The following is a 27,743-nucleotide window of genomic DNA, read 5'->3' as shown; positions in this document are numbered from 1 at the left end:
AAGACAGGTCTGCTCTAAATTGAAGCCCGTCAACGCAGACCGGGGCCTTCACAGAGAGGGAGAGGGAGAGGACCGTGGTGTCTCGGCCCACGCTGGTGGACCTCCTCCCCAGCCCCCAGCCCCCAGCCCCCCGCCCCCGCTCGGCTCAACGCCCCACGCCCGTCTTCCCACTTCCCAGCTGCCCCACGGAAGGGCTCATGGCTGATTTTATTACAGCAGCAGCAGCTCCAGGCCCAGCACCTCTCCCACGCTACCCACGGGCCACCGGTCCAGCTGCCTCCTCACCCGTCGGGCCTGCAGCCGCCCGGGATCCCGCCAGTCACGGGAAGCAGCTCGGGGCTGCTCGCCCTCGGTGCCCTGGGCAGCCAGCCTCACCTGACCGTGAAAGATGAAAAAAACCACCACGATCTGGACCATAGAGGTGAGGACCCCGCGGGGATTAGGGGGGCGGAAGTGGTGGGGAGAGGAGAGTGGAGGAAAGGAGGGAAAACACACCTCTGCACCCTGGACACACTAGAAGCCTCGGGGTATCTTTCCCTGTAAGGTGGGAAGACCGACTCCAGTGCGAAACCCTGGCCCTCCAGGTCCTGGGCGGTTAATGCTAACGGTGGCATTTGTTAAGCGCTTACTGTGCACCAGGCACTGGGATCGATCCAGGCAAATTGGGTCAGACACAATCCACGTCCCACATGGGGCTCCCAGTCTTAATCCCCATTTTACAGATGAGGTAACTGAGGCCCAGAGAAGCGAAGTGACTTGACCATGGTCACCCAGCAGACAAGTGGCAGAGCCGGGTTTAGAACCCAGGTCCTTCTGACTCCCAGCCCGGTGCTCTATTCACTAGGCCATGCCGTTACTGTTGGGCAGACCTACAGGGAGTCCTTTAGACCGTAAACTTTTTGTGGGCAGGGATTGCCTGCAGCAACTCTGCTGTATTGAACTCTCCCAGGCGCTTAGCACAGGGCTTCGCCCCCCCCAGTAGGTGCCCAATAAATACCGTCGCTGTATCGAGAATGCCGAAGCCCAGGGGAAGCCCGGGAGCAGAGCCGGTTCCCTCTGAGGGGGTCTTCGGACTTGCGGGCGGGCAGAATGCCGGGGAAGGAGCTGCCGTCCTTTGGCGCGGGGCGGTAGCAAGTGAAGAGGAGTGAAGTTTGGGCGGCTCCGCGTGTTGGCGGGGCTGGGGATGATTCAACCGTCGGCCTAAAAGCCGGTGTTTTTCCTCTGGGCTCTCGGTCTCGTTCTGGTCAGCTCCCCTCAGCCAGCCCATCCCAACCAAGAAAATCAATCACTCGGTGGTGATTTTTTCGTTTTAATCTCCCCTGCCCAGAGAGGCTGACTTGAAGAGACCAAACCCCCTGTTGATTTAGCGTTTAGTCCAAGTTTGGGACGGAGCTGGGGCAGGTGGAAAGGAACACGTCCCTCCAGGGTTGGGGGTCGGAGTTAGTCAGTGATGGCATTTACTAGTGCTCGCTGCGGGCCGAGCCCTGTGCTAAGTGCTGGGGTGGGGGCCGGGTGAGGCCACGAAGACTTGGGCAGGGAGCCGGGTACCCCGCATCCCATCGCCATCGTGATCTGGGGGGAGTCTGCACCCTCTGCTCTCGTGGTCATCTGTACTTACACCGGTCTGGTTTCCAGCCTTTTAATTATAATAATCACCATGATATATGATAGGGGCTTACTATGTGCCAAGCACTGGGATAGATGCCAGACAGTCACATCCGACCCAGGGAATTCTTGGCCTTAGCGGGAGGGAGAGCACATTTTTTACAGGTGAGGAAATTCAGGCACAGAGAAAGGCAGCTACTCGCCCAAAGTCACGCAGCAGGCGAGTGGCGGAGAACCAACGTCTCCTGATTCCCAGGCCCGGCCTCTTTCCACTAGGCCACGCTGCTTCTTGCCCTGGCCTTTTTAATAGGCCAACTGATGATAAGATGCAAGTTTCCACGTTAAGGTCCCGACATGGCTACAACCTCCGAGGCCTCCTGCCTCCTCAGCCGCTATCGTCGGGAGTTGTGGCGTTTTCCAGAAGCCACCGGCTTGTAGGTGGGCGATGGGAAGGTGCCCGTCTCATGCCGCGTGTGGGGCCGCTCAGACCTCACTCCTCCACGTCACTACGGACCCCGGCCGGGGACCGTAACCCTTTCTCTCCTGGGACCAGAGGGTGGAGATGACAGGCATCGATCGATCAGCCCGTAAGAGCGCGAGCAAATGTAGGGCAGAGGTTATCTCCCAGCCGCCAACTCCGAAGGCTACAAGCCACAGAGCAGCGGCCCCTGCAGCTCAATTCCTTCTCCCGGTGAAGCCGGCCGAGGCGGAGGGAAGTCTCCCGTGGGGACGGACGTGGGGCAGGGGTCGGCGGTCCCTCTTCCCGCTTGCACTGGTGGGGGATGGTTGCGGTGCCCCGGTTACTCTCGCACCTAGCGACAGCAGCCGGGCGAAGCCACCCCGGGAATCAGATGGTCCAGCCGCCTCCGCTCACTGGCCGCTCGAGTAGCCGAGTCTGGAGTGGGTCAAGTGGGTCACCCACCCGTGCCGATAATCCCGATGTGGGCAGGGACTCTGTCGGTTGATCGTTCTATCGTTCTCTTCCAAGGGCTTAGTACAGTGCTCTGCCCGCAGTAGGTGCGCAATAAATACGATTAAAGGAATGACTGAATTCCACCCTGGATTTAACTTGTTTTTCTTTTTCTCCTTTCCCTCTTCCTCGGGGACGCCTGCCCGCTCTGTGCCGACCAGAGAGAGACTCAAGCGCAGTAAGTATCCCGCGGCCCCGGCCGAGCGGGGTTGGTTTGGGTCGGCGATTTTTCTCCCATCGAGATCCTTGCTCTGAGAAACTTCCTGCTCCGTGCTCACGCCGGGCGGGTCCCGGGGCAGGTTCTCCGACTGGGTTCCTTGGCTGAAAATGCCCGAGGCATTCTGCTACAAACAACAATGACAGTAATTATAGTAATGATCACTGGATCGATGATATTTATTGAGCGCTTACTGTGAACAGAGCACTGCACGAAGCCGTTAGGAGAGGACAGTGTAACAGAGTTGATAGACACGTTCCTTGCCCGCGACAAGCTGCTGGTAATGTCATCATCTCGTCTTTCCAATCAGTTGTATTCATCGAGTGCGTACATTGTGCAGGGCACTGTACTAAGCGCTTGGAAGAGTACAACACAACACCAACAGACACATTCCCTGCCCGCGGTGAGCTTACAGTCTAGTGGGGGCTTATTCCCAAAGTTTCTCACCAGTCATCTCCTTTTATCCTTTCTGGGAGGGCAGGCAGAGGCAGGTGATATCCTCGTTAAATGGATGAGGAAACTGAGGCTTAGGAAAGTTGAGTGGCTTGCCCACGGTCACACAGCAGGCCCAGGACGAGCCGGGACGTGCACCTGGGGCCTCCTGACTCCCAGCCAGCCCCGGGCTCCTTCCGGGAGGCCACCAATCAGAAAGGAGAGTCAGTCGTATTTATTGGACTCTTACTGTGTCCCAATAAGCGTTTGGGAGAGTACAGTAGAAAGATTGGAGACACACATTCCCTGCCCACAAAGAGTTTACGGTCTAGAGGAGCAGAAGCCAGGTGCGGTCATCGAGCGATCCCAGAATGAAGCCAGTGGTTACCTCAGCCTCCTTCCCCTTAAAGTAATTGGGAGGGGCTGCTCGTCATTTTTCTTTACATCTCCACAATAGAAAGGTTACGATATCCCGGGAAAATGCCCATATTGTGGGAAGGATCAAATGAAATTCCGAATAGGCCCGAGGTGGAAATAAACCGGGAAAACGGCGGGGGACGTGGAGACACGAAAGAACAGTCCCCAAAAGAGAGGAAATGAAAGGAAACAGTAACAGCCCACAGGCTTCAGAAAGGCCTGCTGGATTAGGGCCCGAGTCCTACTCCATGCAGTTGGTGGGACCAAGCGTGAGCAAACACAGACCGTCTTGCCAGTGCGCTGTCTCCGTGCCAGCTTTGAGATTTGGGTTAAACCTCTTTGATTGCACCGCGCTGCTAAGATTCTGTTTCAACTGAATGAGCTTTGTGAATGAGTGCAGTCGACTCTGTGCGGATGGAAATTCTTCAGTGATTAGCGAAGCTATTTCATTCCCGATCACCGTTCTATTATCGCGGGCCATCTGAGCTGTCGGGATGACCCCGGTTATTACATTGTGTTAAGTAGGGCTTGGAAGGTCAAGCAGTTAACTAACCATCTAAATGCGGTGGTCGTAAGCAATCGTAGCCTCAGGCGGCCCCTTCCGCATCTCGCCTACCCCTCTTACCCCCCCCCCCCCCCCCCCCCCCCAACCCGCCTTTGTGACCATCCACCTCTGAGTGTTAGTGGCCCTGTGAGCACGGTTGTTTGGGGTTCCATTCTGGGGGGAATTAAATCATCAGGGGTATTTATTGAACACTTAGTATGTGCAGAGTACACAGTAAACAGTGTGGCCCAGTGGAAAGTGCACGGGCCTGGGAGTCAGAAGGACCTGGATTCTGATCGCGGCTCTGCCACCTGTCTGCTGGGTGACCTTGGGCAACTCACTTGACTTCTCTGTGCCTCAGTTACCTCGTCTGTAAAATGGGGATTAAGACGGCGAGCCTCTTGTGGGACAGGGACCGTGTCCATCCCGATAACCTCGGATCTACCCCAGTGCTGAGTACAGCGCCTGGCACATAGTAAATGCGTAAGAAATGCCGTTTAAAAAAAAGAGCACTGTACTAAGCACTTGGAGAGTACAATAAGCAAGAGCTGGCAGGCACCTATGGTATTTAGCCCCAGAGAGGTCTGCTGAGGTTGAGAAACCGTTTACTACCCCATCACTCCTCCCCACTACCAAAAAAGTCAACTTTGTGATTTTTCATCACCGTGCCCCCCTCCCTCAGTTTGACCCCCACCCCCTTTTCCTCCCTCTCAGCTTCATACCCAGGCACCTAAGGGTTTCTTTTAGAGGAAATTCAGGTGACGAAGAGCCAGTCTTCACTCTTCACTTTGCCCCTTTCTCTTGTCTTCTGGGCACTCGAGTCCTTCCCAGCAGAGCGAGATCACAGGCGAATCCTCGGAGAGTCAAATGGAGTCGAATCAAAGGGCCATCGATTTGGAGGGGCGGGGGAGGGGAGGGTCGTCGCCCCCGGTGGGCATCCCCACAGTGCTGGAGGGGGGACGAGGGATGGGAGAGATGGTCCGGAAGTGTCCCCGGTGGGGGTTAATACGACCGTAATCGGAGGTAGAATCGTTGATATTTCCGGGCCTAGCCCAAGCGATAAAAAATGCTTCGTTTCTTGGCTGCGTGCCGACCAAAGGCAGACCGGATCGATGCCTCTAAATGCCTGACATGATTCTCCGGTAGCGGTGAGCTTTTTCTGCATGACTGCATGAGAAGAAAGGCGACGGTGTTATCCAAAGCTGCTTACTGGGTTCCGAGGGGAAACTTGAACCGCTTTCCAGCTCCCTTTCTTTCCCGTCTGAAAAGGAGAGCCTGGGAGCCGCAGACCGTCTCGGCTTAGCGTGGGGCGGGGGCACCCTTCTCCGAAGAGACGGGGGGACGGTGACCTGGGCCGCGGACGCTAATTAAAACCGCCCCGGCCCGGCGGGAGTTCGGGCCGAACTGGGGCTTTCATTAGAGCCTCCCGCGTTTCTGAGGCTTTAGAACTCGGCCCTCTAAATGTGGTCCGGGCGGAATCTTGGCACCGAGGGATCTCCGGGCGGGGGCAGACTAGCCCACGAGACCCTCTCCAGGGGCTGTCACTCCCCGCGTCCACCCGGTCAAACGATTAATTAGTCATCAGTTAGTGGTATCGAGCACTTAATAGTAACAATAATGATAATTAATAATTGTGGAATCTGTTAAGTGCTTAGTCTGCGTCAACCGCTGTTCTAAGCGCTGGGGTAGATACGAGATAATCAGGTTCGAAACAGTCCCTGTCCCCTGTGAGGCTCACAGTCTTAATCCTCAGATTAAGGTAACTGAGGTAGTGACTGAGGCCCAGAGAAGTGAAGTGACTTTCCCAAGGTCACACGGCAGACAAGTGGCGGAGCTGGGATTAGAACCCAGTTCCCTCTGACTCCCAGGACCGTGCTCTGTCCACTACACCATGCTGCTTCTCAGAGGAGGGTGTGGGTAGAGGAAACGAGGGCCTAGTCGGGGAAGGCCTCTTGGAAGAAATGTGGATTTAGATGAGTTTTCGAGGTGGGGAGGGCAGAGGACTGCCATATATATATAGAACGATAATAATAATAATAATCGTGGTGTTTGTTAAGCGCTCATGTGCTAGGCACTGGGCTAAGTGCTGGGGTGGATACAAGCAAATCGGGTTAAACACAGTCCGTGTCCCAGATGGGGCTCGTAGTCTCAATCCCCATTTTCCAGATGAGGTAACGGAGGCTCAGAGAAGTGAAGTGACTTGCCCGAGGCCACACAGCATATAAGTGGCCGAGCCACGTAATAATGTGGGTATTTGTTAAGCGCTTACCATGTGCAGAGCACTGTTCTAAGCGCTGGGGTAGACCCCGGGGAATCGAGTTGGTCCCACGTGGGGCGCACAGTCTTAATCCCCATTTTCCAGATGAGGTAACTGAGGCGCAGAGAAGTGAAGTGACTTGCCCACAGTCACCCAGCCGACAAGTGGCAGAGCCGGCTTTCGAACCCCATGCCTTTCTGACTCCCAGGCCCTTGCCCTATCCACTACTCCATGCTGCTTCCCAGGGAAGGAGTTCCGGGTCTGAGAGAGGAAACGGGCAAGGGATCGGTGGCGGGGTAAATGAGGTTGAAGTCCAGGGAGCGTTCATCTTACGCTTCTGACTGCCTGGGCCAGGCGGGCTGGAGGGGAGAAGTCCTGAGGTGATGCTCCTGGAACGTGGCTTGGCAGTGAGGGGACGTTCCAGCCACCGGTCGGTACGGGGTGGTTGCCGGTCTCTGGTTGGCACTAGTTCATTCAGTCGGTCGTATTTATTAAGCGCTTACCGGGTGCGGACCACTGTGCCGAGCCCTTGAGAGTGTACAGTCCAACAGTAAATAGGTACACCCCCTGCCCACGACAAGCTTACAGTCTAGAGGAGGAGACGGACGTTAATGTAAACAAATACAATTACAGATATGGGCATAAATGCCGTGGGGCTGGGAGGGGGAATGAATGAAGGGAGCAAGTCAAGGCGACAGAAGGGAGTGGGTGAAGAGGAAAGGCGGGCTGAGTTAGGAAAGGCCTCTTGGAGGAGATGGGCCTTCAGTAAGACTTAGAATTACTCCGGGAGAGTAATCGTCTGTTGGATATGAGGAGGGAGGGCATGCCAGGCCAGAGGCAGGACGGAGACGAGAGGTCGACAGGGAGATGAGCAAGGTGGAGGTACAGTGAGAAGGTTGGCATTAGAGGAGCAAAGTGCGCGGGCCGGATCCTGGCACAACAGTCTCTGAGGTTCGTTGGTGGTGTTTTTCTTCTCACCACAGATCTGTCCCTGGGCCAGTGGGGCCAGAGGACACAGTGGATGCAAGGACTTTCCCCTCCTTCCTCCCCCAGATTCTCTACCGGCACCCAGTGACCTACATCTCATGCTCAGACCTAGACAAATAACGGTAACGATTGGGGTTTTTAAATAGACGCTTACTTTGAGCTAAGCACTAGGGTAAGCTCTGGAGTAGATTTAACACAATCAGATCAGGCACGGTCCTTGTCCCGTACGGGGCTCACCGTCTGACGGGGAGGGAGACGGGGGATCGGACCCCCATTTTATAGAGAAGGAGAGTGCAGCATGGAGAAGTGAAGTGACTCGCCCGAGGTCGCCCGCAGCGGGCCAGCGGTAGAGGCTGGATTAGAACCCAGGTCTCTTGATCCCCAGGACTGTATTCTCACTACCGAGCCCCACTGTGCTGACCCGATATTGAAGCGGCCGGTGGCATTTTGATTAGGTCACCCCTTTTCCGGGTGAATCGCGGAAACTGAGAGCTGGGAGGGGTAACTCGGATACCCCCAAAAGCTCGTCGAAGTCTTTTGGCAAATCAGAATCTGTTCTGTCTCTTGATTTGCCTCTGATCGTGGGCAGGTTAGCAAGGTATCAATCCGTCATTAGTGTTTACTGAGAGCTTACCTCGTGCAGAGTACCGTACTGAGCGCTTGGGAGAGAACGTTCCCTGAGCGCACTGAGCTTATGGTCTTAGAGGTATGATTTCTGTACCCGGTTGCCCCGTTGCCTTTCTACGCAGCCGGTTACGTCCAATGATCTGAAGCTTCATTTTCTAGACTACTGATTTGCCAGAAAGAGATGTCAGACTCAACTGGTCTGAATTGCCCAGGACGGCCGCTGGAACCATTAATGACGGCAGTAAAGTTGGCAGTCTACTGGACCTCAGGCCCAGAGGCCGTCTGTAACTATAGGGTACACGTTCTCACCGATCATTCAGCCGCTTCCTCTCCCTTCTGAGGTGACCCCTACAAATCGGTCTTCTGACTTGTCTCCTTTAAAACCGGTTGGACCGTGGGAATTTCTCTCGCTTCTTCCCCCCGCCCAGGAGAGATCAGACTAAAGGAATCGCTGACTTTCTCTGCTCTCTCCTTTTCACCCTCAAGTGGGCTGTTTCACGACCACCCTATGGTGTTTATTGAACGTTCGCTGTGTGCAGAGCACTGTACTAAGCGTTTAATTATTTGTGAAGAGCTTACTATGTGCAGAGCACTGTTCTAAGCGCTGGGGTAGATACAGGGTGATTTAAGGCAGCGGGGCTTTAGGGGCAGGACCAGCGAGGCCTGGGACTCTCCTCCCCTCTTCAAATCCCTGCTGAGAGCTCACCTCCTCCAAGAGGCCTTCCCACACTGAGCTCCCCGTGCTCCCCTTTCACCTCCCCGTCCCCTCTGCCCCTCTCCCTCAGCACTGTGCTCATCTGTCTATATTTTTATTACCCTATTTATTTTCTCAATGAGGTGTCCATCCCCTCGGTTCTATCTATTGCTATTAAGTTGTCTTGGTTTTGTCCGTCTGTCTCCCCCGATTAGACCGTAAGCCCATCAGTGGGCAGGGATTTTCTCCATCTGTTGCCGAATTGTCCGTTCCAAGCGCTTAGTCCAGTGCTCCGCACAGAGTAAGCGCTCAATAAAGACGACTGAACCGAATCCCCACTCCCACGTTGCCTTTGAGATGGCGGCCCCCGGGCCTAAGCAGGACCGGCCCCGCCGGCCCCGTCCTCCCTCTTGGCCGACCCCAAGGTCCCCCCTCGGCCCGCCGTCGCTCCCCCGGTTAAGGAGCGGGCGGAGGAGGCGGCGGCGGCGGGATGGGGAGGACCCCCTCGCTCACCGTGGCCGGCAGCGGAGAGGCCGAGCCACGCTGCCCTCCCTCCGAGGAGAGGACGCTTGAGTCAGCAGACACGCTCCCTGCCCTCAAGGATATTACAGTCTACTGTGCGCTGAGCCCCGCGCTGAGTGCTTGGGAAAAGACGATCGAGTTAGTAGTCACGATCCCACCTTTGCCCATCCGTTAGCCAACCTCTGCTTCTGCCACTCGTTGCTTCCGGCTTTATCGTCCCGTACGGGGAGCTGGGTTAGACCTAAAGATTCTTCGGAGGTTGCTTTCTTCCACCGCTACTCCGGGGGAGGAGGGGAAGCGTGGACCGTCCCTCATGTGGGATGTCAGAGTTTTTTGAGTGCTGACTGTGTGCAGAGCACTGTACTAAGTGCTTGGGAGAGAATACTATAACAATAGACACGTTCCCTGCCCGCGAAGAGCTTACGGTCTAGAAGGAGAGCTACTGCCCGGCCCGGGTGTCTCGTAACGAGGCGGGCCTGAACTTTTTGTTGCAGAATAACTCCGTGTCTCCAGCTGAGAGCCTGCGGGCCAGCGAGAAGCACAGGAGCTCCACCGACTACAGCATCGACTCCAAAAAGCGGAAAGCGGAAGAGAAAGACAGCATGAGTCGATATGTAAGCCTCGGTCGTCTGGGGGCCGGTGGTGGGAGGTGGCCGGACCAGGAGGAGAAAAGGCCACGCTCCACTGACGCCTCTCTTCCCTGTCCCCCTTGGGCTGGCGGGAGAGGGACGGGGGCGGGAAGGACGTGGGGGGCAGTGGGGGAGCCTTCATTTAGTTTGGATAATTTGCTGACCAAGATATTCTCCGACCAAAAGCTCTTCAGAGCCTCTGCTGCTGAGCTCTCCGATTCCTGTCAACCAACCATTCAGTGGTATTTACTGAGCGCTTGCCTAGTGCTAGGCACTGTATGAAGCACTCGGGAGAGTACAGCAGCAGTAGTCGTATTTACCGAGCGCTTACGGCGCGGAGGGCGCTGTACTGACTGCTTGGCAGAGTACAATAAAACAGACACGTTCCCTGCCCACAATGGGCTTACAGTCTAGAGAGGGAGACGGACATTAATAGAAATAAATTACAGATATGGACGTGTTGCTGCCTGTCTTTAAGGGACCTGCAATAGAACGGGCTTTGCGTGGGCAACGCTGAGCCAGGAGGGCTGATTGGTGCCTGGGTTTTGCGCTCGATGATGCCCGCCGCGCCCCTCCCCACCCCCCTGCCTCCATCATACACATTCACACACAGACGAAAATGACACCTTCTCTCTTGCAGGACAGCGATGGGGACAAGAGCGATGACCTGGTGGTGGATGTGTCTAATGAGGTGAGGGTGAGGGCCTAGGGGGGATTGGTGCTGGCGCGTAGATTTAGTTGATTAAATGGATTCGGCTTTTCCAAACTCTGTCTTCCGGGGGCCCCGGCTGTCCAGCCTCACCCCTGTGGAGGTGGAATTCCGAGCTGAAGTAAAACAGTATGGCCTAGTGGGAAGAGCCCGGGCTTGGGAGTCAGAGGTCCTGGGTTCGAATCCTGGCTCTGCCACTTGTCAGCTGTGTGACTGTGGGCAAGTCACTTAACTTCTCTGTGCCTCAGTTCCCTCATCTGTAAAATGGGGATTAACCGTGAGCCTCACGTGGGACGACCTGATTACCCTGTATCTGCCCAGCGCTTAGAACAGCGCTCTGCACATAGTAAGCGCTTAACAAATACCAACATTATTATTAAGAGCCCGGCCCTGGGAGTCAGAGGACCTGGATTCTGATCCTTGCTCCACCACTTGTCTGCTCTGTGGCCTCGGGCAAATCACTTCATTTCTTTGTGCCTCAGCTTCCTTCATCTGCAAAATGGGAATTCAATGCCTGAGTTCCCTCCTACTTTAACTGTGGGACCCTGTGGGACCCGACGACCTTGATTTTTCCTCAGTGCTTAGTACAGTGCGTGGCGCATACAGATATCACAATAGTTATCACTGTTATTATCGACAGTATTAACCGTGGCACATCGAAATCTGCCAGGTGGCCGTCGATTAGGGTTTGGGGGAGGGTTCACGTGGTCCCTGGCTCCCGCTCACGTGTCTTCTGTCCGCAAGCCCGAGTGGAGACATTGAGGAGACCCTACCCCTTTTATTCCATTGACATAGATTGTTTCTAAGCCCCACCTTCTCTCCCCCTCCGTAAAGCCGAGGTAGCCCCCGTTTAGCCCCTAAACCTGAGCCCCCAATATTTTCTTTCCTCTTCCCTAAAGGCGCGTCTACCTGCTTGGGGAAGGGAGTCATTTTTCCTTGGCGACGTAGCCAAGGGGGCTCTTATCACCGTCTTATCACCTAAAACAGACCCTTCCAGGCAAGAAGTACCGAGTTCTGGGGGGGGGGGTCAGCGTCCCCCCCACCGCCCGCCCGCGCCCCACTCCCTGCCGTCGTAGTGTGTCCGCTCGGTCGTTGCTCAATGCTTTCTTTTATTTTTAGGATCCAGCCACGCCCCGGGTCAGTCCAGCCCACTCCCCTCCTGAAAACGGGCTAGATAAGGCCCGAGGACTGAAAAAGGATTCTCCAAATAGCCCCGCCTCGGTCGCCTCCTCCAGTAGTACGCCTTCTTCTAAGACAAAAGACATTGGTCACGTAGGTGGTTCGCTGCTGCTGCCGCTGCTGCCGCCCCTCTCCTCCGCTCCAGCCTCCGAGGGGAGGGGCCCGGGTCTGGCGGGAGGGAGGGGTGTCCGAGTTGCCCAGAGCCAGTTCGGGAACCCCCTCCCTGCCCCTCCTTGGGTCTTAAGTCCCTTCCCCCCCCCCCACTCCCCTCCAATGCCCAGCCAGGCGGAACGTGAGCACGTGCGTGGAAAAGCCAGGACTGTGGCCACGCCCACAGAAGGGGCTCGTCCCATCTCTCTTTTCCCGCCTCTCTCTCTCTGCAGAATGACAAATCGTCCACCCCCGGGCTCAAGTCCAACACCCCGACCCCGAGGAACGAGGCCCCCACCCCAGGCACGAGCACGACCCCGGGGCTCCGGCCCATGCCGGGGAAACCACCGGGCATGGACCCGATAGGTACGCGGGGTGGCGGGCGAGGGGCCGCTGGTCAGATGACCCCCCCCCCCCGGTCAACGGACGGTCCCAAACGGAGAGGGCGGATCTGGCCCCGGTGGGCTCCGAGCTCCGCTAGCCTGGGTGGCTGGAGGGTTAGTTCCCAGACCAAAGAGCGCTCATACTCATAGTCCTATGTGTGCCGGGGCCGTTTTAGACCGGAGCTCTGGCGAACGTCGATGGGAGTAGGGAAAGGGAGGGGTGGATGGGAAGATTCATTCATTCATTCATTCAATAGTATTTATTGAGCGCTTACTATGTGCAGAGCACTGTACTAAGCGCTTGGGATGAACAAGTCGGCAACAGATAGAGACGGTCCCTGCCGTTTGACGGGCTTACGGTCTGATCGGGGGAGATGGACAGACGAGAACGATGGCAATAAACAGCGTCGAGGGGAAGAACATCTCGTAAAAACCGATGGCGACTAACTAGAATCGAGGCGATGTACAATTCATTAACAAAATAAATAGGGTAACGAAAATATATACAGTTGAGCGGACGAGTACGGTGCTGTGGGGATGGGAAGGGAGAGGTGGAGGAGCAGAGGGAAAAGGGGAAAACGAGGCTTTAGCTGCGGAGAGGTAAAGGGGGGGATGGCAGAGGGAGTAGAGGGGGAAGAGGAGCTCAGTCTGGGAAGGCCTCTTGGAGGAGGTGATTTTTAAGTAGGGTTTCGAAGAGGGAAAGAGAATCGGTTTGGCGGAGGTGAGGAGGGAGGGCGTTCCGGGACCGCGGGAGGACGTGACCCCAGGGGTCGACGGCGGGATGGGCGAGACCGAGGGACGGCGAGGAGGTGGGCGGCGGAGGAGCGGAGCGTGCGGGGTGGGCGGTAGAAAGAGAGAAGGGAGGAGAGGTAGGAAGGGGCAAGGTGATGGAGAGCCAGATGTTGGCGGAGGTGTGGGGCTGGGGGAGGATGCCAGCTCTTCATTCTGTAGACAGGGAGTTTCCGGGAGATGGGGCTCGGGAAGGGATGAAGAACGCACGGGCCAGAGAGCCGCCATTTTGGGTCTTTTGAGCCCCGGTTAGAAAGTCTCAGGTCCCATCCGAGGACGGGGATGAGTGAGGCTTGGGGGGCCCTGCCGGGGCGGCCGTGGGGGCCGTCGCCCCAGTGGGTCGCGCCGAGAGCCTTGGGGTCCCCCGGGAGGAATCGGGCCCCGTTCCGTTGCCCCGCGGCTCAGGTGCCGGCCGGGGCCCGCGACAAACCTGCCTTCTCCCGTTCCCCCTCAGCCTCCGCCCTGAGGACCCCCATCTCGATCGCCGGTTCCTACGCGACCCCATTCGGCATGATGGGCCATCACGAGATGAACGGCTCCCTGACCAGCCCCGGAGCCTACGCCGGCCTCCACAACATCCCGCCCCAGATGAGCGCGGCCGCCGCCGCCGCCGCTGCCTATGGTCGGTCGCCAATGGTGAGCTTTGGAGCTGTACGTAACACTTTTGGCTCCTTTCTCGGGGGGGGGCGGGGGGATGTGGGGAGTTGGGTGGCGGTGGGAGGGAGGGGGTCGTCGACAGGAGGGCCCAGGCTGCCGGCCACCGTTTGGGACCGCGCTCAGCTTCCCGGAGCTCAGAGCTCGCCCCGCCCTGCTCTGTAATAATTATAACAGTGATGGTATCTGTTAAGCGCTTACTGAATGTCGAGCACTGTTCTAAGCGCTAGGGTAGATACGAGCTAATCGGGTTGGACACAGTCCCTGTGCCGCGTGGAGCTCACAGTCTTAATCCCATTTAACAGATGAGGGAATTGAGGCCCAGAGAAATTAAGTGACTTACCCTAGGTCGCACAGGAGACAAGCGGCGGAGCTGGGATTAGAACCCGGGTCCTTCTGACTCCCAGACCCGGGCTCTGTCCACTAGGCCATGCTGCTTCCCATGCTGCTCTATCAGAGGGAGGTCAGTTCTCACGGGACTTGTGTCCGTAGCTGTAATTTATTTATTTCTATTAACGTCTGCCTCCCCCTCTAGACTGTAAACTTGTTGTGGGCAGGGAATGTGTGTGTCATCTTGTAGTTTCCCAAGCGCTTAGTACAGTGCTCTGCGCCCAGTAAGGGCTCAATAAATACAATTGATTGAATGACAAGGCGTAGTGGTAGGAGGAGCAGGTATTGATTGCCCATCGGGTAAAGTTCACCCCACTAGGCACTTGGGCAGCGCGGAATAAAGAAGCGATACGTTCCCTGCCCACGAATAGATTTCCCACCTACCTGGTGTCGAGGGGTGACGGGGGGCTGAACCAGATGACCTCTAGATCTCACCAAGCCCAAGGGCGCTTCAAAGTGGCCGGTTGGGGGCTGCCATCTTGGGATTGGTGGGAGAAGAAGCCTTGGAAAGGGCCCCGGGGGCTGCGAGGGGAGGAGATGGCGTGGGGGCGGGGGCCTAGTTGAATTTGAGTGGAGCGGAGGGGAAGATGGTGCCGTCGGGCCGGGCCGACCCGCTCCCATCTGGGGAGAGCTCACGTCGCGCGGGTCGGTTTCTCAGGTCGGCTTTGACCCTCACCCGCCGATGCGGGCCACCGGACTGCCGTCGGGTCTCGCCTCCATCCCCGGAGGGAAACCGTAAGTGTCTGCGTCTCTACACCGTCCCGTCCGTGGGGTCGGCAGGAGGGGAGGTACGGGGGGACGCTCCTCCTGTCCTGGGAACACGGACAGACCCGATTCTCCTCAGGAGGAGCCGACTTGGAGGAGAGTCAGAGAGGGGGATGGTACAGAGCCGTGGCCCTTTTCTTTCCCGGCTGAGCCTTCGTGGCTTCCGGGGAAATCCGTCAGCCAATGCAGCTTAGTGGACAAGGCCCGGGAGCGGTATTTCTTAAGCCCTTACTGTGTGCCGAGCACCGTCCTAGGCATGGGGTGGAAATGCACGGCTGGAAGTGAGATGCAGTCTCTGGTCCTCTAGAGTTTCCCGATACAAAAATAGGTGGACTCTAAGTTATCCAGTTTTTAATAGAAGCAGGGCACGAGGAGGAGGAGGAGGAAAAGGAGAGGGTCTCCTAGAGTGCGTGATGTGTGCGATGGTTGGCGGGGGATGGCGGAGGGAGTCCTGCCTCCCCCTCACCTGGTAGGGGACCAGTCGTGACTGCCAGAGACAGAGCGGACCCAAGCAGGGCGTCTTTATTAAGCGCTTTCCGACTGCGGAGGCACCGGGCTTGTTATGCGATAATGAGGTTGGACCCAGGCCCCGTCCCGCACGGGGCTCCCAGGCCGTCCCGTTTCCCAGGGGGAGGACCCCGGGGTTCGGAGAGGTCAAGGAGGTTGCCCGAGGACACCCAGCCAGCTGAGCGGCGATCGAACCCGGCTCCCCGGGCTCCCTGCCCGGGGCCGGTGGCGGTCTCCGTGGGGCCGGGGGCGGGCGTTGACGGGGGCCCGGCCTCTCCTCTCCACCTGTTTCAGAGCGTACTCGTTCCACGTGAGCGCGGATGGGCAGATGCAGCCGGTGCCGTTTCCGCACGACGCCCTGGCCGGGCCGGGCATCCCCCGCCACGCCCGCCAGATCAACACGCTGAGCCACGGCGAGGTGGTCTGCGCCGTGACCATCAGCAACCCCACCCGCCACGTCTACACCGGCGGCAAGGGGTGTGTCAAGATCTGGGACATCAGCCAGCCTGGCAGCAAGAGCCCCATATCCCAGCTGGACTGCTTGGTGAGTGCCCCGGGTTCTGGAATGACCGCGTCACCCGTCACGAGAGTGACGACGATGCTGATAATAATAATGATAATAATAATAATAATTGGGTTATTTGTTAAGGGCTTACTCTTACTCTACTTTTTTTTTATGGCAGTTGTTAAGCACTTACTATATGCCAGGCTCCGTTCTGAGCCCCGGGGTAGACTCGAGTTGATCAGGGTGGACGGAGTCCGGAGTCCCTGTCCCGTACAGGGCTCACATTCTTAATCCTCATTTTACAGGTGAGGGAACTGAGGTGAAGAGAGGTGAAGTGACTTGCCCAAAGTCTCTCAACAGACAAGTGGGGGGAGCCGGGATTTAGAACCGAGGTCCTTCTGATTCCCGGGCTCGTGCTGTATCCACTAGACCATGCTGCTTCTCTGATCTACCATTTATTATACCATTACTCGACTATTTACCATTTCCCCTCCGTGTACTCTGTTTTCACATCTGTCTCCCAGAAGAAGCGTGAATTGGGGGAAAGAGCACAGGCTTGGGAGTCAGAGATCGTGGGTTCTAATCCTGGCTCCGCCACTTGTCAGCTATGTGACTTTGGACGAGTCACTTAACTTTTCTGTGCCTCAGTTACCTCATCTGGAAAATGGATATCAAGATTGTGAGCCCCACCTGGGACAACCTGATAACCTTGTATCTCCCCCGGGGCTTGGAGCGGTGCTTGGCATATAGTAAGCGCTTTACAGATACCATCATTATTGTTATTATTACAAGCCCCTTGTGGGAAGGGATCATGTCTACTGCTTCTAATAATAATAATGATGATGATGGTGGTATTTGTTAAGCGCTCACTATGTGCCAGGCACTGTACTAAGCGCTGGGGTGGATACAGGATAATCGAGTTGAACACAGTCCCTGCCCCATGTGGGGCTCACATTCTCATTCCCCATTTTACCGATGAAGTAACTGAGGATCGGAGAAGCGTGTGACTTGCCCAAGGTCACACAGCAGACAAGTGGCAGAGCTGGGATTAGAACCCGTGATCTCGGACTGCCAGGCCCACGCTCTTTCCATTAGGCCATGCTGCTTCTCTGTTGTACAATTTTGTTGGATTGTCCCGGCCGAGGCGCTTGGTACAACGTGTAGCACAAATGATGCCTCAAATATGAACTTGTTTAATTGAAGAGACGAAGGAGAGGCTGGGTCCACAGGGAGTTCTTCTTGCGTCTCCTGTCCCGCGCAGGAGGCTCTTACACTTGAGGAAGTGTCAGGACCACACTGCGTGCTATTAATAATAATAATAATAATGATGATAATATCTGTGGTATTTGAGTGTTTACTACCTGCCAGGCACGGTACCGAGCGCTGGGGTGGATAAAAGCAAATCGAGTTGGACACAGTCCCTGTCCCACGTGGGACTCACAGTCTTAATCCCCGGTATCCAGATGAGGGAACCGAGGCAGGGAGCAGAGGAGTGACTTGCCCAAGGTCACACAGAAGACAAGCGGCGGAGCTGGGTTTAGAACCCAGGGCCTTCTGACTCCCAGACTTGTTCTCTGTCCACCAGGCCACGCTGCTTTTCGGCTTCCGCTGGGGAGCGGGGATCTCTCTAGGCGCTCATTATGTGTCAGACACTGTGTTCGGTGCTGAGGGGTAGATAAAAGATCAGCAGGTCCCACATGGGGCTCGCAATCTAAGTAGGAGCGAGAACAGGGGTTGAATCCCCATTTTGCTAATGAGGAACTGAGACAGAGGGAAGGGAAGTGACTTGGCCAAGGTCGCCCAGCAGGCCAACGGCAGAACTCGGGTCTCCTGACTCCCAGTGGTGCCACAGCGGAGCCCCACCCTGGCATGAGGAGGGCAGAGAAATGAGAAAGAGGAGGGCAGGGCCACCCCGGGGGGCTAGAGGTTCCCTGGTTGGAGGTGGGAGGCGGAGGCTGTCGGGGAGGGAGGGAGGGAGGGGCAGAGGAGCGGCTGGTTCTGGGGTCCACCGTGGACGCTCTTCTCCCTCCCCCAGAACCGGGACAACTACATCCGCTCCTGCAAACTCCTGCCGGACGGCCGCACGCTGATCGTGGGCGGGGAGGCCAGCACGCTGACCATCTGGGACCTGGCCTCCCCGACGCCCCGGATCAAGGCGGAGCTGACCTCGTCGGCCCCCGCCTGCTACGCCCTGGCCATCAGCCCCGATGCCAAAGTCTGCTTCTCCTGCTGCAGCGACGGCAACATTGCCGTGTGGGACCTGCACAACCAGACCCTGGTCAGGTCAGCCCGGGGCACCCCCCAACCCGCCCGCCGGGCCCGGTCCGGGGAGGGCGGGGGGACGGAGCTTTGATACCCCCCCCACCCCCCGTCCACCGACTCGGCCCGCAGCACCGCTGCCTACACTTAAAACCAAGTAATAGTGGTAACTGTAATTATGGTATTAAGCACTTCCTATGTGCCAAACACTTTTCTAAGCACTGGGGTAGATCCAAGGTAATCAGGTCGGACACAGTCCCTGTCTCCCACGGGGCTCACAGTTTTAGTCCCCATTCGATGGATGAGGTAACTGAGGCCCAATGACGCGACCTGCCCGAGGTCCCCCGGGAGACCCGCGGCAGAGCCGGGATTAGAAGCCACACCCTCTGACTCCCAGGCCCGTGCTATCTCCATTAGGCCGCGCAGGTTTCCTCTGCCCCCTGGGAGGGTAGCGTGCGGTCAGGGAAGTGGAACCCCCTCCTCCCCATCCCCCCATTCCGTCTGTCGGGCCCCGGGAGCAGCCTCAGGCCCACCGGGAATGGCTCCGCTCTTCCCGCCGCGTCCCCCTTGGGTGCCTCGCGTCTGGGAGTGGCCCTGGGACTCAAACCGAGGTCTCACGGGGGACCGGGCCCCGGCCCTGGGACGGTTCCTCAGGCTACCGGGCGGGGGGAGGGGCGGGCGGTCCCTCCTGGGCCCGTGGGGGTCAAGGCCTCCGAGGCCAGGACGGTGGGACGGGGACCCCGGGGAGCTCGGGGAGGCGGCCCTCCCGCCGCCGGACTGAGCGGGTCTCGTGGCCGGTGGGCTCCCGCAGGCAGTTCCAAGGCCACACGGACGGGGCCAGCTGCATCGACATCTCTCACGACGGCGCCAAGTTGTGGACCGGCGGCTTGGACAACACCGTGCGCTCCTGGGACTTGCGTGAGGGCCGCCAGCTGCAGCAGCACGACTTCACCTCCCAGGTGAGCATGCCCCCCATTCCAACCCCCCCCCCCACCACACACACACACACACAAGCACCTCCCCCGTAGCCATATATATATATATATATATATATATATACATATAGATATATATATATATCTCCAGGCAACTTGGCGGCCCTCGGAGAGTTCAGGGACTTGGGGAGCTAAACCATCTCCTTTCCTAAAACGTCTAGGCAGGATCGGAGAGCAGCCAGTCCCACCTCCTGGGGCTTTTTTACCGGTTTCCCCCCTCTCCCCGCATATCAATCAGCGTGGCTCAGCGGAAAGAGCACGGGCTTTGGAGTCAGAGTTCATGGGTTCGAATCCCGGCTCGGCCACTTGTCAGCTGTGTGACTTTGGGCAAGTCACTTAACTTCTCTGTGCCTCAGTTATCTCATCTGTAAAATGGGGATGAAGACTGTGAGCCCCACGTGGGACAACCTGATCCCCCTGTGTCTACCCCAGCGCTTAGAACAGTGCTCTGCACCTAGTAAGCGCTTAACAAATACCAACATTATTATTATTATTAGATCATTTCTCAAGGTGGCTGTCCGTTGTTCGGGCTGTGGTATCCCCACCCCAGTCCTGTGAGGATGGGGGAGCCGAGTGTCTCCCCTCCTCCAACTCCCATTTTAGCCACATTTTACGGGTGAGGAAACTGAGATGCCGAGAGGGGCGGCGACTTGCCCGAGGACACGCAGCGGTGGCAGAGTTGGGATTAGGACTCTCCGGGTCCTGAGCCCTTCCTTTTAGATCAGGCTGGCTCCCCTGCGGGGAGGGGAGGCCCTGGATCATGGTGACCCCGGGGGTCTAAGGCAGTGCAGGCCGAGGTTCCTGCAGAACAAGTAGTCTGCAGACGGGGCTGCTAAGGTCAGCTCTGTTTCGGTCAGGGTATTGATTAAGTGCTTACTACGTGCTAACTTGGAGTAGAAACAGCATAATCAGATCGGATGTAGTCCCTCGTTCCATCTGGGGCTGGAAGGCGCGTGCACGTACATACATATAGACACACGGGCAAACACACACACACGGGTAAAGGGACACGTACAGAGGAACGCATGCCCAGGCGCGCACAGATGCACAGGCCCGGGCCCCGGGGGCAGGCCTGCCCGCGACATGACTTGGTGTGGCTTGGGGTGAGCGTAGCCTCTTTAGGCATCTCAGGAAATATGGGGAAGGGAGAGCGGGAGTCTGTACGGGAGAACGAGGATCCCTTTCGGGCCTGTCCGTGGGCACCGTTAGCATGCGCCTTGTGGACACGGGGTGAACACTTACTGTGGGTCCAACACTGTTCTAAGTGCCGGAGTAGATACAAATCAATAAAGACAGACACAGTCTCCATCCCACATGGGACCCATAGTCTGAGAAGGAGGGAGGGCAGGTATCGAATCCCCATTTTACGGTAGAGGAAACTGAGGCCCAGAGCAGTCAAGTGGTTTTCCCTGGCTCTCTCAGAGCAGGTAAATGGCAGAGCCGGGATTAGAACCCGGGTCCTCTGAGTCCCCGGCCCGTGTTCTTTGCGCTAGGCTACCACTGCCTTGGCTGAATCGCTATTATTATTTAGGGGTATTTTGAGTAATTTAGGGTGGTGATAGATGATTATCAAAATGATAGTACTGGTGATGATGCTATCCCCACCTTGAATTTATGCCAGGCCCAGTCACTGTCACAGTGATTATTTCACTTAACTCTCCTAAATGCTCCTAAAATCATACCTCCTTCAAGAGGCCTTCCCCAAGCCCTTTATTTTCCCTATTCCCCATCCCCCCGCATCCCACGTGGTCTTCAGTCTCAATCCCCATTTTGCAGGTGAGGTAACTGCGGCACAGAGAAATGAAGTGACTTGTCCGAGGTCACGCGGAAGACGGTTGGCCGATCCGGGATCAGAACCCGTGACCTTCCGACCCGCGGGCCCTTTCTCCATCCTCTATGCCGTGCAGCTTCCCCCGTGAGAGCCCCCAGTCTTATGGGTGGCAGGGGAGTCCCCCAGACTGACCTCATTAGGGCTGCCTGCCCCCGGGGGAGATTCCAGCTGGGGTCACCTGGTCCTGACCCACTCTCTGCTCCACAGATCTTCTCCCTGGGATACTGCCCGACCGGCGAGTGGCTGGCAGTGGGCATGGAGAGCAGCAACGTGGAAGTCCTGCACCACACCAAGCCCGATAAATACCAGCTGCACCTGCACGAGAGCTGTGTGCTCTCCCTGAAGTTTGCCTATTGCGGTAAGGGCCGGGGGTATCCCGGCATCGTCTCTGCCCCTCGGCCACGCCACCCTCCCGGCCCCTCCTGAGAAGCCCGAACAGATCTAGGGTCGGGGAGCATAGGCCCGACGGGGGCGGGGATGACCACCGCTCCCACCCCCCACTTGCGCACACTCAGCGTCCATCCCGCCGGGCGTGGCCTCAGGGGAAAGGATGGCTGGGTGGGTCCGGGTCCTCACTGACGGAGGGCAGGGTGGACCAAATCAAGTTGTCGTCCGGACCTGAAGTCTGGCCGTAAGCCCTCTTTTGCCCTCTGTGCCAGCCGGCACTCGAAGGTTGCCCCCCCCGGACCCCCATCCTTTAGGGGAGTGGGATTCCACCAGCCCATCATCATCAGCCATCCGATTTTACCAGAGCCACACCCCAGCCCTCATTTCTCCTCCTCCGCTCAGACCCGGGGAAGGAGCCTTGGAGCGCTCCCTGGGAAAATGTCTCCTCTACCATCCTTTAAAAATCCTTGCAGTGGGAGTTTCCGCTGAGGAAAGATCTCTGGACGACATTTCCACAGAGCCCCGGGGCCTCTCTGATATGCGGTCGGGGGCGGGGGCCGGGTGGGCGGGTCTTTGGCTTTTTCGGTCCATAATGCACGAGCCGTGCTATGTTCCTTCAGGAAAGTGGTTCGTCAGCACTGGGAAAGATAACCTTCTCAACGCCTGGCGGACACCGTACGGAGCCAGCATCTTCCAGGTAAGGGCACGGGCGAGTGGGTGGGCGGATCTCTCCTCATTCTTCCTTGGGGTGGGGCAGATGCCGATATTCTCTCCCTGCCCCCCCCCCCCCCCCCCCCGAGGGGTCCGAAGGACAGGATTGTCCCCACAGACCCAGGCCGGTCGTGCCTAGAGAAAGCAACGTGGCCCCGGCCAGGGAGTCTGAGGATTTGGGTTTTAGTGCTGGCTCTGCCAATTGCTTCCCGTGTGACCTTGGGTGAGTCACTTCACTTCTGGGCTCAGTTCCTCAACTGTAAAATGGGGATTCGATACCCATTCTCTCTCCTACTTAGACCGTGAGCCCCGTGTGGGACAGAGATTGTGTCTGCTCTAATTAACTTGTATTTACCCCAGTGCTCAGAACAGGCTTTGACACATAGTAAGCACTTAAGAACCATTTAAAAAAAAAAATGGTGGAGAGGGATCCGAGCCTGGCAGTGTTACAGGCTAATCCCGGGGCTCAGACCCCGTTGGGACGAGGTGAGTGTTAGCATTCTTGTTCACCGTGGGGGTCAGGCGAGAGTGGGAAGGATCTCGGTTGATCGATCACCGGATGGTATTCCTGGAGCGCCCGCAGAGAGTTCGGCTCTGTACTGAGCGCCTGGGAGAGAACAGCAGTAAACGGCCCTCAAGGAGGTGACAGTCTAATGGGGGCAGGCATAGACGAAAATGCTGACCAGAGAGTGAAAGCTGGAGGAAGAACATGATTTTTCGGGTTCACACATAGGAGGAAAAAGTAATAATCGAAATGGTATTTGTTAAGCACTTACCATGTGCTAACCATCAGATTAGATATAATATACTCAGTGCGGTCCCTGTCCCACATGGGGCAGTCTCAGAATCCCCAGCGAACATCTGCGTTAATTGAGGCAGAGAGAAGTGAAGTGACTTGCCTGAGGTCACACAACAGACAAGTGGCAGAGCGGGGAAGAGAACCCAAGTCCTCCCGACTCCCAGGCCCGTGCTCTTTCCAACAGGGCCACGCCGCTTCTTTCCACCAAGCCGCGTTGCTCAAATAATGGAATGCACAATATATAAAGAGGATATAAGAAATACATAAAAATCTTCTCAAATCCCGAGTGCTGAGGACAAGGCTAAAGGACGCTAGAAATCAATTATTCGTATTTATTGAACACTCGCTGTCCGCCGAGCACTGTACTAAGCGCTTGGGAGAGTACAGTATAACAGCGTCAGTAGACCCATTCCCTGCCCACGGCAAACATACCTCGGGATCCAGAAAAGGGACTAACTGCCGCCTCTTTTCTTCTTCCTCCTCCAGTCGAAAGAATCCTCATCTGTCTTAAGTTGCGACATTTCCGCGGATGACAAATACATCGTAACGGGCTCTGGTGACAAGAAAGCCACAGTTTACGAGGTCATCTATTAAACGGCAAGCTCCGAAACCCGGGCTGCGGTCCGACAGCGTAACTACCAGGCTCCGAAGGATGGCGGGAAGAGGAACCGAGAGCAGCCAGGCGTTTAAAGGATGGTTTCTGGCCAGCCGGGCTGGGGATGGGACGCTTCGCAGTCTCAGACTAACGTGCATGGATTAATGCGCTTGGATGATTCTGATCTCTCTCTCTCCCCACACCCCACGAAAGCCCTGGCCGATGATGTCAAACGGATTTATTTGGAGGTGTGTGAGCAAAGGCCCCAGACGAAAGAAGGCCTCTTACTCCAAATTTTTCTTTTTTTTTTTTTATATTTCTTTTGCCTCTTGCCTATATTTCACAGGCACTATAAAGGCTCACTCTCACATTGGGTTTTTCTTATTTTTTTGTATTTTTCCCATCGCCTCCTGCACAGGACTTGTGAAAAATGTAAATATCGGACTAGGAGCTCAGATCGAACGAGGTGGGAAAAGACCGCTTTCTCTTCCCATCGGGTACACTTAGCCGTGGATTTTGTCTGCTGTAATTGTAACCCACTGATGGTGGTGGCAATTTTTTTTTCCCCTTCCTTTTTTAAAGAAGTTCCCACCCCAAGTTGGGGGGGGGGGTAAAGAATCCTCTTTTTTTTTTTTAAACTTTTAATTTGTTTTTGACCTGCAGCTCGTAACCAGGTAGAGCAGAAGGCCTAGCCGCTGGTGATAGCCGCTCTTCTGTTGTACATGTGAATTGTTCGGTGTGTGAGTCAAAATGTTCGAACACTGTATGGACCCGAAGCGCCGTTGGGTTGGATCGGCGGCTGCTGATGGACAGGCAGCAGAACCAACGAATTTGACGTGCATTTTTTGGGGGGGTGGGAGGGCGGGGGGTGGGGGAGGGAAACGGGGAGGGGGCCCAGATGTTTGAAGAACATGGAAGATTTACGTTCAAACCGACTTCCGCCCCAGACCTTGTTTGCTCTTTGGACGCGAACCATCCAAGGAATAACTTCAAGGAAAGCATCGCAAAAACCAGCTCAGGGAGCTTCCAGAGAAAACAGCAACTGATGTGTCTTTTTGTATTCAAATAAACGTCAAGGATTAGAATGGATAATCTTTAAGATACCGTTTTTCGCCCCTTCACCCCTCCCCTCAAAAAGACCATTAGATTACTGTGAGAGTGGCTGGGGAGGGAGAAGAAATGGGGAGGGGAGGCAAGGTGAGCGTGGGTGAGAAGGTCAGGCTTCTATTACGTTAGACCTTTTTGGGCCGCGGTTCTACACATGGAAACGCGAAATGCTCCGACTTTGAATCCAGGCCCCTGCGTGTTTTATCGCCGGTTTTTGAAACGGGGGAAGCGAAGGGCAAAGACGGGGGATGAAAGCCGGGGGACCCGGTGCCCAGCAGAAGCAATTTTTTGATACGACGTTTTTACGGAGGCTTTTTCGAGCTCTGATTTCATCGGGACAAGCCCCACCGCGTGTCGAGGTGGGCGTTAGCTGCTGTAAACGTTCTGTGGAGAAAAGCGAGGTGGACCGGTCCCCCATCTCGAGCGGGCCGGAAGTTCGTTCAGCATCTGCCAGCAGACATGGAATGTTGCCCACCCCACTGTGTGCCCCTCCCGGGGGCAGAGCTGCCAGGGAGAGAGGTGAAGGGGTCGAGTCCGGGGGAAGGAGAAAGTAATTGTAATGAGCTGTCTTTATATTTTTAAAGGTCTAATATTTAAAGGGTTGGTTTTATGGTGCTTTAACTGCGTTTCTCCCCAAGGCGTCTGTCAGCACGGCACACCCACAACCGCACTGTCATGTAAATTCCGGAAAAGTTGCCCTTGTTCTGGACGTGAGGGAGGATGGGGAACGTCCCTTGGCGTAAGAGATTCAGAATTGGGCTTCTGTTCAGCAAGTCTCATGGAAAGCGCTTCCTCCACTTCCTGATCTTCGTCGTGGCTCAGAGCAAGCTGGGGAATCTGAGGTTTTAAAGCTCCTCTGTCAAAAAAGACCACCTCTCTTGACACGCCACGGTCTGATGTCCCAAACTGCTACGCGAAGCTGGAGCTTTGATTTCCTTTGGAAAGACAAACCGCAGAGAGCGAAGAAGGCAGGGGCCGGGGAGAGTTTAATCAAGTCCATCAACTCTACACCAAAGTATGTAGCAGAATCTGTACAGCTGTTAATAACTTTTTGTAAAAAAAAAAAAAACACCAACAGAAAAACAAAGGAAAAGAAAAAATAAAAAATGAAACGTAATGAATTTCTAACGTAACCCGGACGTGTGTCTAGAAACCGTTCCAGTGCAGAAAACCTACTTGGAGATGTTAAGAAAATGAGAAACCCACCAGCCCCTAGTATTGCCGTCGTCTTGGTTGTTCAGTCAATTGGTTGATGATATTTAGTGAGCATTTACTGGGTGCAGAGAACTGTACTCGGCGCTTGGGGGGATACGATACAGTATTCTCGGGAGACACGAGCCCTGCCCTCAAAGAGAAGTAGCGTGGCCTAGGGGGAAGATGAAAGGCCCGGGCATCGGAGGGCCTGGGTTCCAATACTGGTTCCGCCACTTGTCTGCTGTGTGACCCTGGACGAGTCACTTCACTCCTCTGTGCCTCAGTTACCTCATCTGTAAAATGGAGATTAAGACCGGGAACACCGTGTGGGACATGGATCGTGCCCAATCTGATTATCCTGTATCTAGCCCAGCGCTTAGAAAAGTGCCTGGCACATAGCAAGCACTTAACAAAATACCCTTTTTTTGAAAAACGCTTTCTGACCAGTGAGGGGTTGGAGGGAGGGATTTGGGGGTTGAAAGGGTTGTGGTCTAGTCTCATCGGGGACCGTCAAGGTGGCTTCTCACGCCCTGTATGTGAGGGGGCGGGGGTCTGGGGAGAGGGGAGCGGCCGGTCCGGTGGGGGAGCGGGGTCAGCCTACCCCTCTCTGTCCTCGGCCCGCCCCCCCCCCCCAGCCCCCTCACCCAGCAAGACGGCTTTTCCTCCTCGTGGTACTGAGGCGTTGTGGATGCCCCTGGCCGAGGGGTCAGGCAGTGGCCTCTCCTTCCGCCATGGGAGAGGCAGACGTGGGGCCAGAGAACGGGCCCACTTTAACAAGAGGAAGCTCAGTCGGTCCATCGTATTTATTGAGCGCTTCCTGTGTGCAGAGCACTGAACTAAGCGCTTGGGAGAGTACGATGTTACAGACACATTTCCTGCCCACAATGAGCTGACAGTCTAGAGTGGGAGACAATATAGATAAAATTACCGACATGTAAGCGCTGTGGGGCTGAGAATGGGGTTGAGGAAAGGGAGCAACACGGAGTGGGAGAAGAGGAAAGAGGGCTTAGCCCGGAAGGCCTCGGCAGAGTTGTGCCTTCAATAAGGCTTTGAAGAGGGGGAGAGGAATTGTCGGAGGGATCCGAGGAGGGAGGGCGTTCCGGGCCGGGGACAGGATGTGGGCGACGGGTCCGCGGCGAGAAGCGAAGTTTGCAGGCTGGGTTGTGGTAGGAGAGCGGCGAGGTGGGGGTAGGAGGGGGCAAGGGGATTGAGTGCTTTGAAGCGGATGATAAAGGGTTTCTGTTCGATACGGAGGTGGATGGGCAACCCCCGGAGGTCCTTGAGAGGGGAAACGTGGCTTGAGGCAGGGGTGGAGACTGAGGGGCTGTCTTCAATCTGAAGTCTTGGGGGAACCCTGGCCAAACCCCGGCTTTCTGGTCTGCAGGCAAATAGGCCAAAGGAGGGAGAGGGCAATCTGTTCTTCGCCATCGGGGCACGTGACTAGGGGGAAGGTCCAGCTTGGGGTATCCTGGGAGCAGGCAAGGGACGTGAATTTAGCTACAGCGGTCGGTCCTCCAACCTCTACAGCACCTTCCCTCTCCCACCGGTCCCGACCGAGGTTCCTGGTGCTCCTCTTGAGGCTTCAGGCCCCCGATCACGCTCTGAAGCATCCAGGATGATCAAGGAGGGGGAGGATCAGAAGATTCGGAAAAGAGGAAATATGTAGCTGAAACAGCAGTGAGCCAAGGTCAGGTGCCAGCCCGACATGGAGCGTCAGACACAGCCTGACCTAGCTAGCCGCGGTCGCTTTGCACCAGGCCGGGCGGAGCTCAGAGCCGGAGGTTCTGCCAGAGATGGACCACGAGCAGGATTCACACCTCCCTGTCGGCCGATCCAGATGTTCCCTTCTCCCGTGCCCTCACCCAGCCCCCTCCACGTGCGACCTACCGGAAAGGAATAATAACAACGATGACGGTATTTGTTAAGTGCTGAC

The 27,743-nt window shown here is 56.3% G+C and overlaps 1 protein-coding gene across 9 annotated transcripts in view; it reads left to right on the top strand.

Moving 5' to 3' along the window:
- Positions 1-23,879, top strand: part of TLE3 (TLE family member 3, transcriptional corepressor) — a 59,293-nt gene extending 35,414 nt beyond the window's left edge. For 3 of the 9 annotated variants that reach the window (XM_029065470.1, XM_029065467.1, XM_029065476.2), the window contains exons 7-20: positions 217-421; positions 2,737-2,753; positions 9,767-9,886; positions 10,542-10,592; positions 11,730-11,882; positions 12,173-12,305; positions 13,566-13,762; positions 14,814-14,890; positions 15,722-15,971; positions 17,968-18,215; positions 19,003-19,150; positions 21,225-21,375; positions 22,025-22,101; positions 23,401-23,879. In XM_029065470.1, coding sequence (XP_028921303.1) covers positions 217-421; positions 2,737-2,753; positions 9,767-9,886; positions 10,542-10,592; positions 11,730-11,882; positions 12,173-12,305; positions 13,566-13,762; positions 14,814-14,890; positions 15,722-15,971; positions 17,968-18,215; positions 19,003-19,150; positions 21,225-21,375; positions 22,025-22,101; positions 23,401-23,508 — 1,935 coding nt within the window. In that variant the 3' untranslated portion in view covers positions 23,509-23,879. The remainder of the gene's footprint in view (positions 1-216; positions 422-2,736; positions 2,754-9,766; positions 9,887-10,541; positions 10,593-11,729; positions 11,883-12,172; positions 12,306-13,565; positions 13,763-14,813; positions 14,891-15,721; positions 15,972-17,967; positions 18,216-19,002; positions 19,151-21,224; positions 21,376-22,024; positions 22,102-23,400) is intronic. The other 6 variants (XM_029065471.1, XM_029065468.1, XM_029065473.1 and 3 more) reach the window with 4 other exon arrangements.
- Positions 23,880-27,743: the final 3,864 nt, after the last annotated feature.

Source organism: Ornithorhynchus anatinus, chromosome 5 (genome assembly GCF_004115215.2).
Source record: "Ornithorhynchus anatinus isolate Pmale09 chromosome 5, mOrnAna1.pri.v4, whole genome shotgun sequence".
NCBI lineage: Eukaryota > Metazoa > Chordata > Mammalia > Monotremata > Ornithorhynchidae > Ornithorhynchus > Ornithorhynchus anatinus.
The sequence above is the reverse complement of the archived record's forward strand: the minus strand, read 5'-3'. Positions and strand labels throughout refer to the sequence as shown.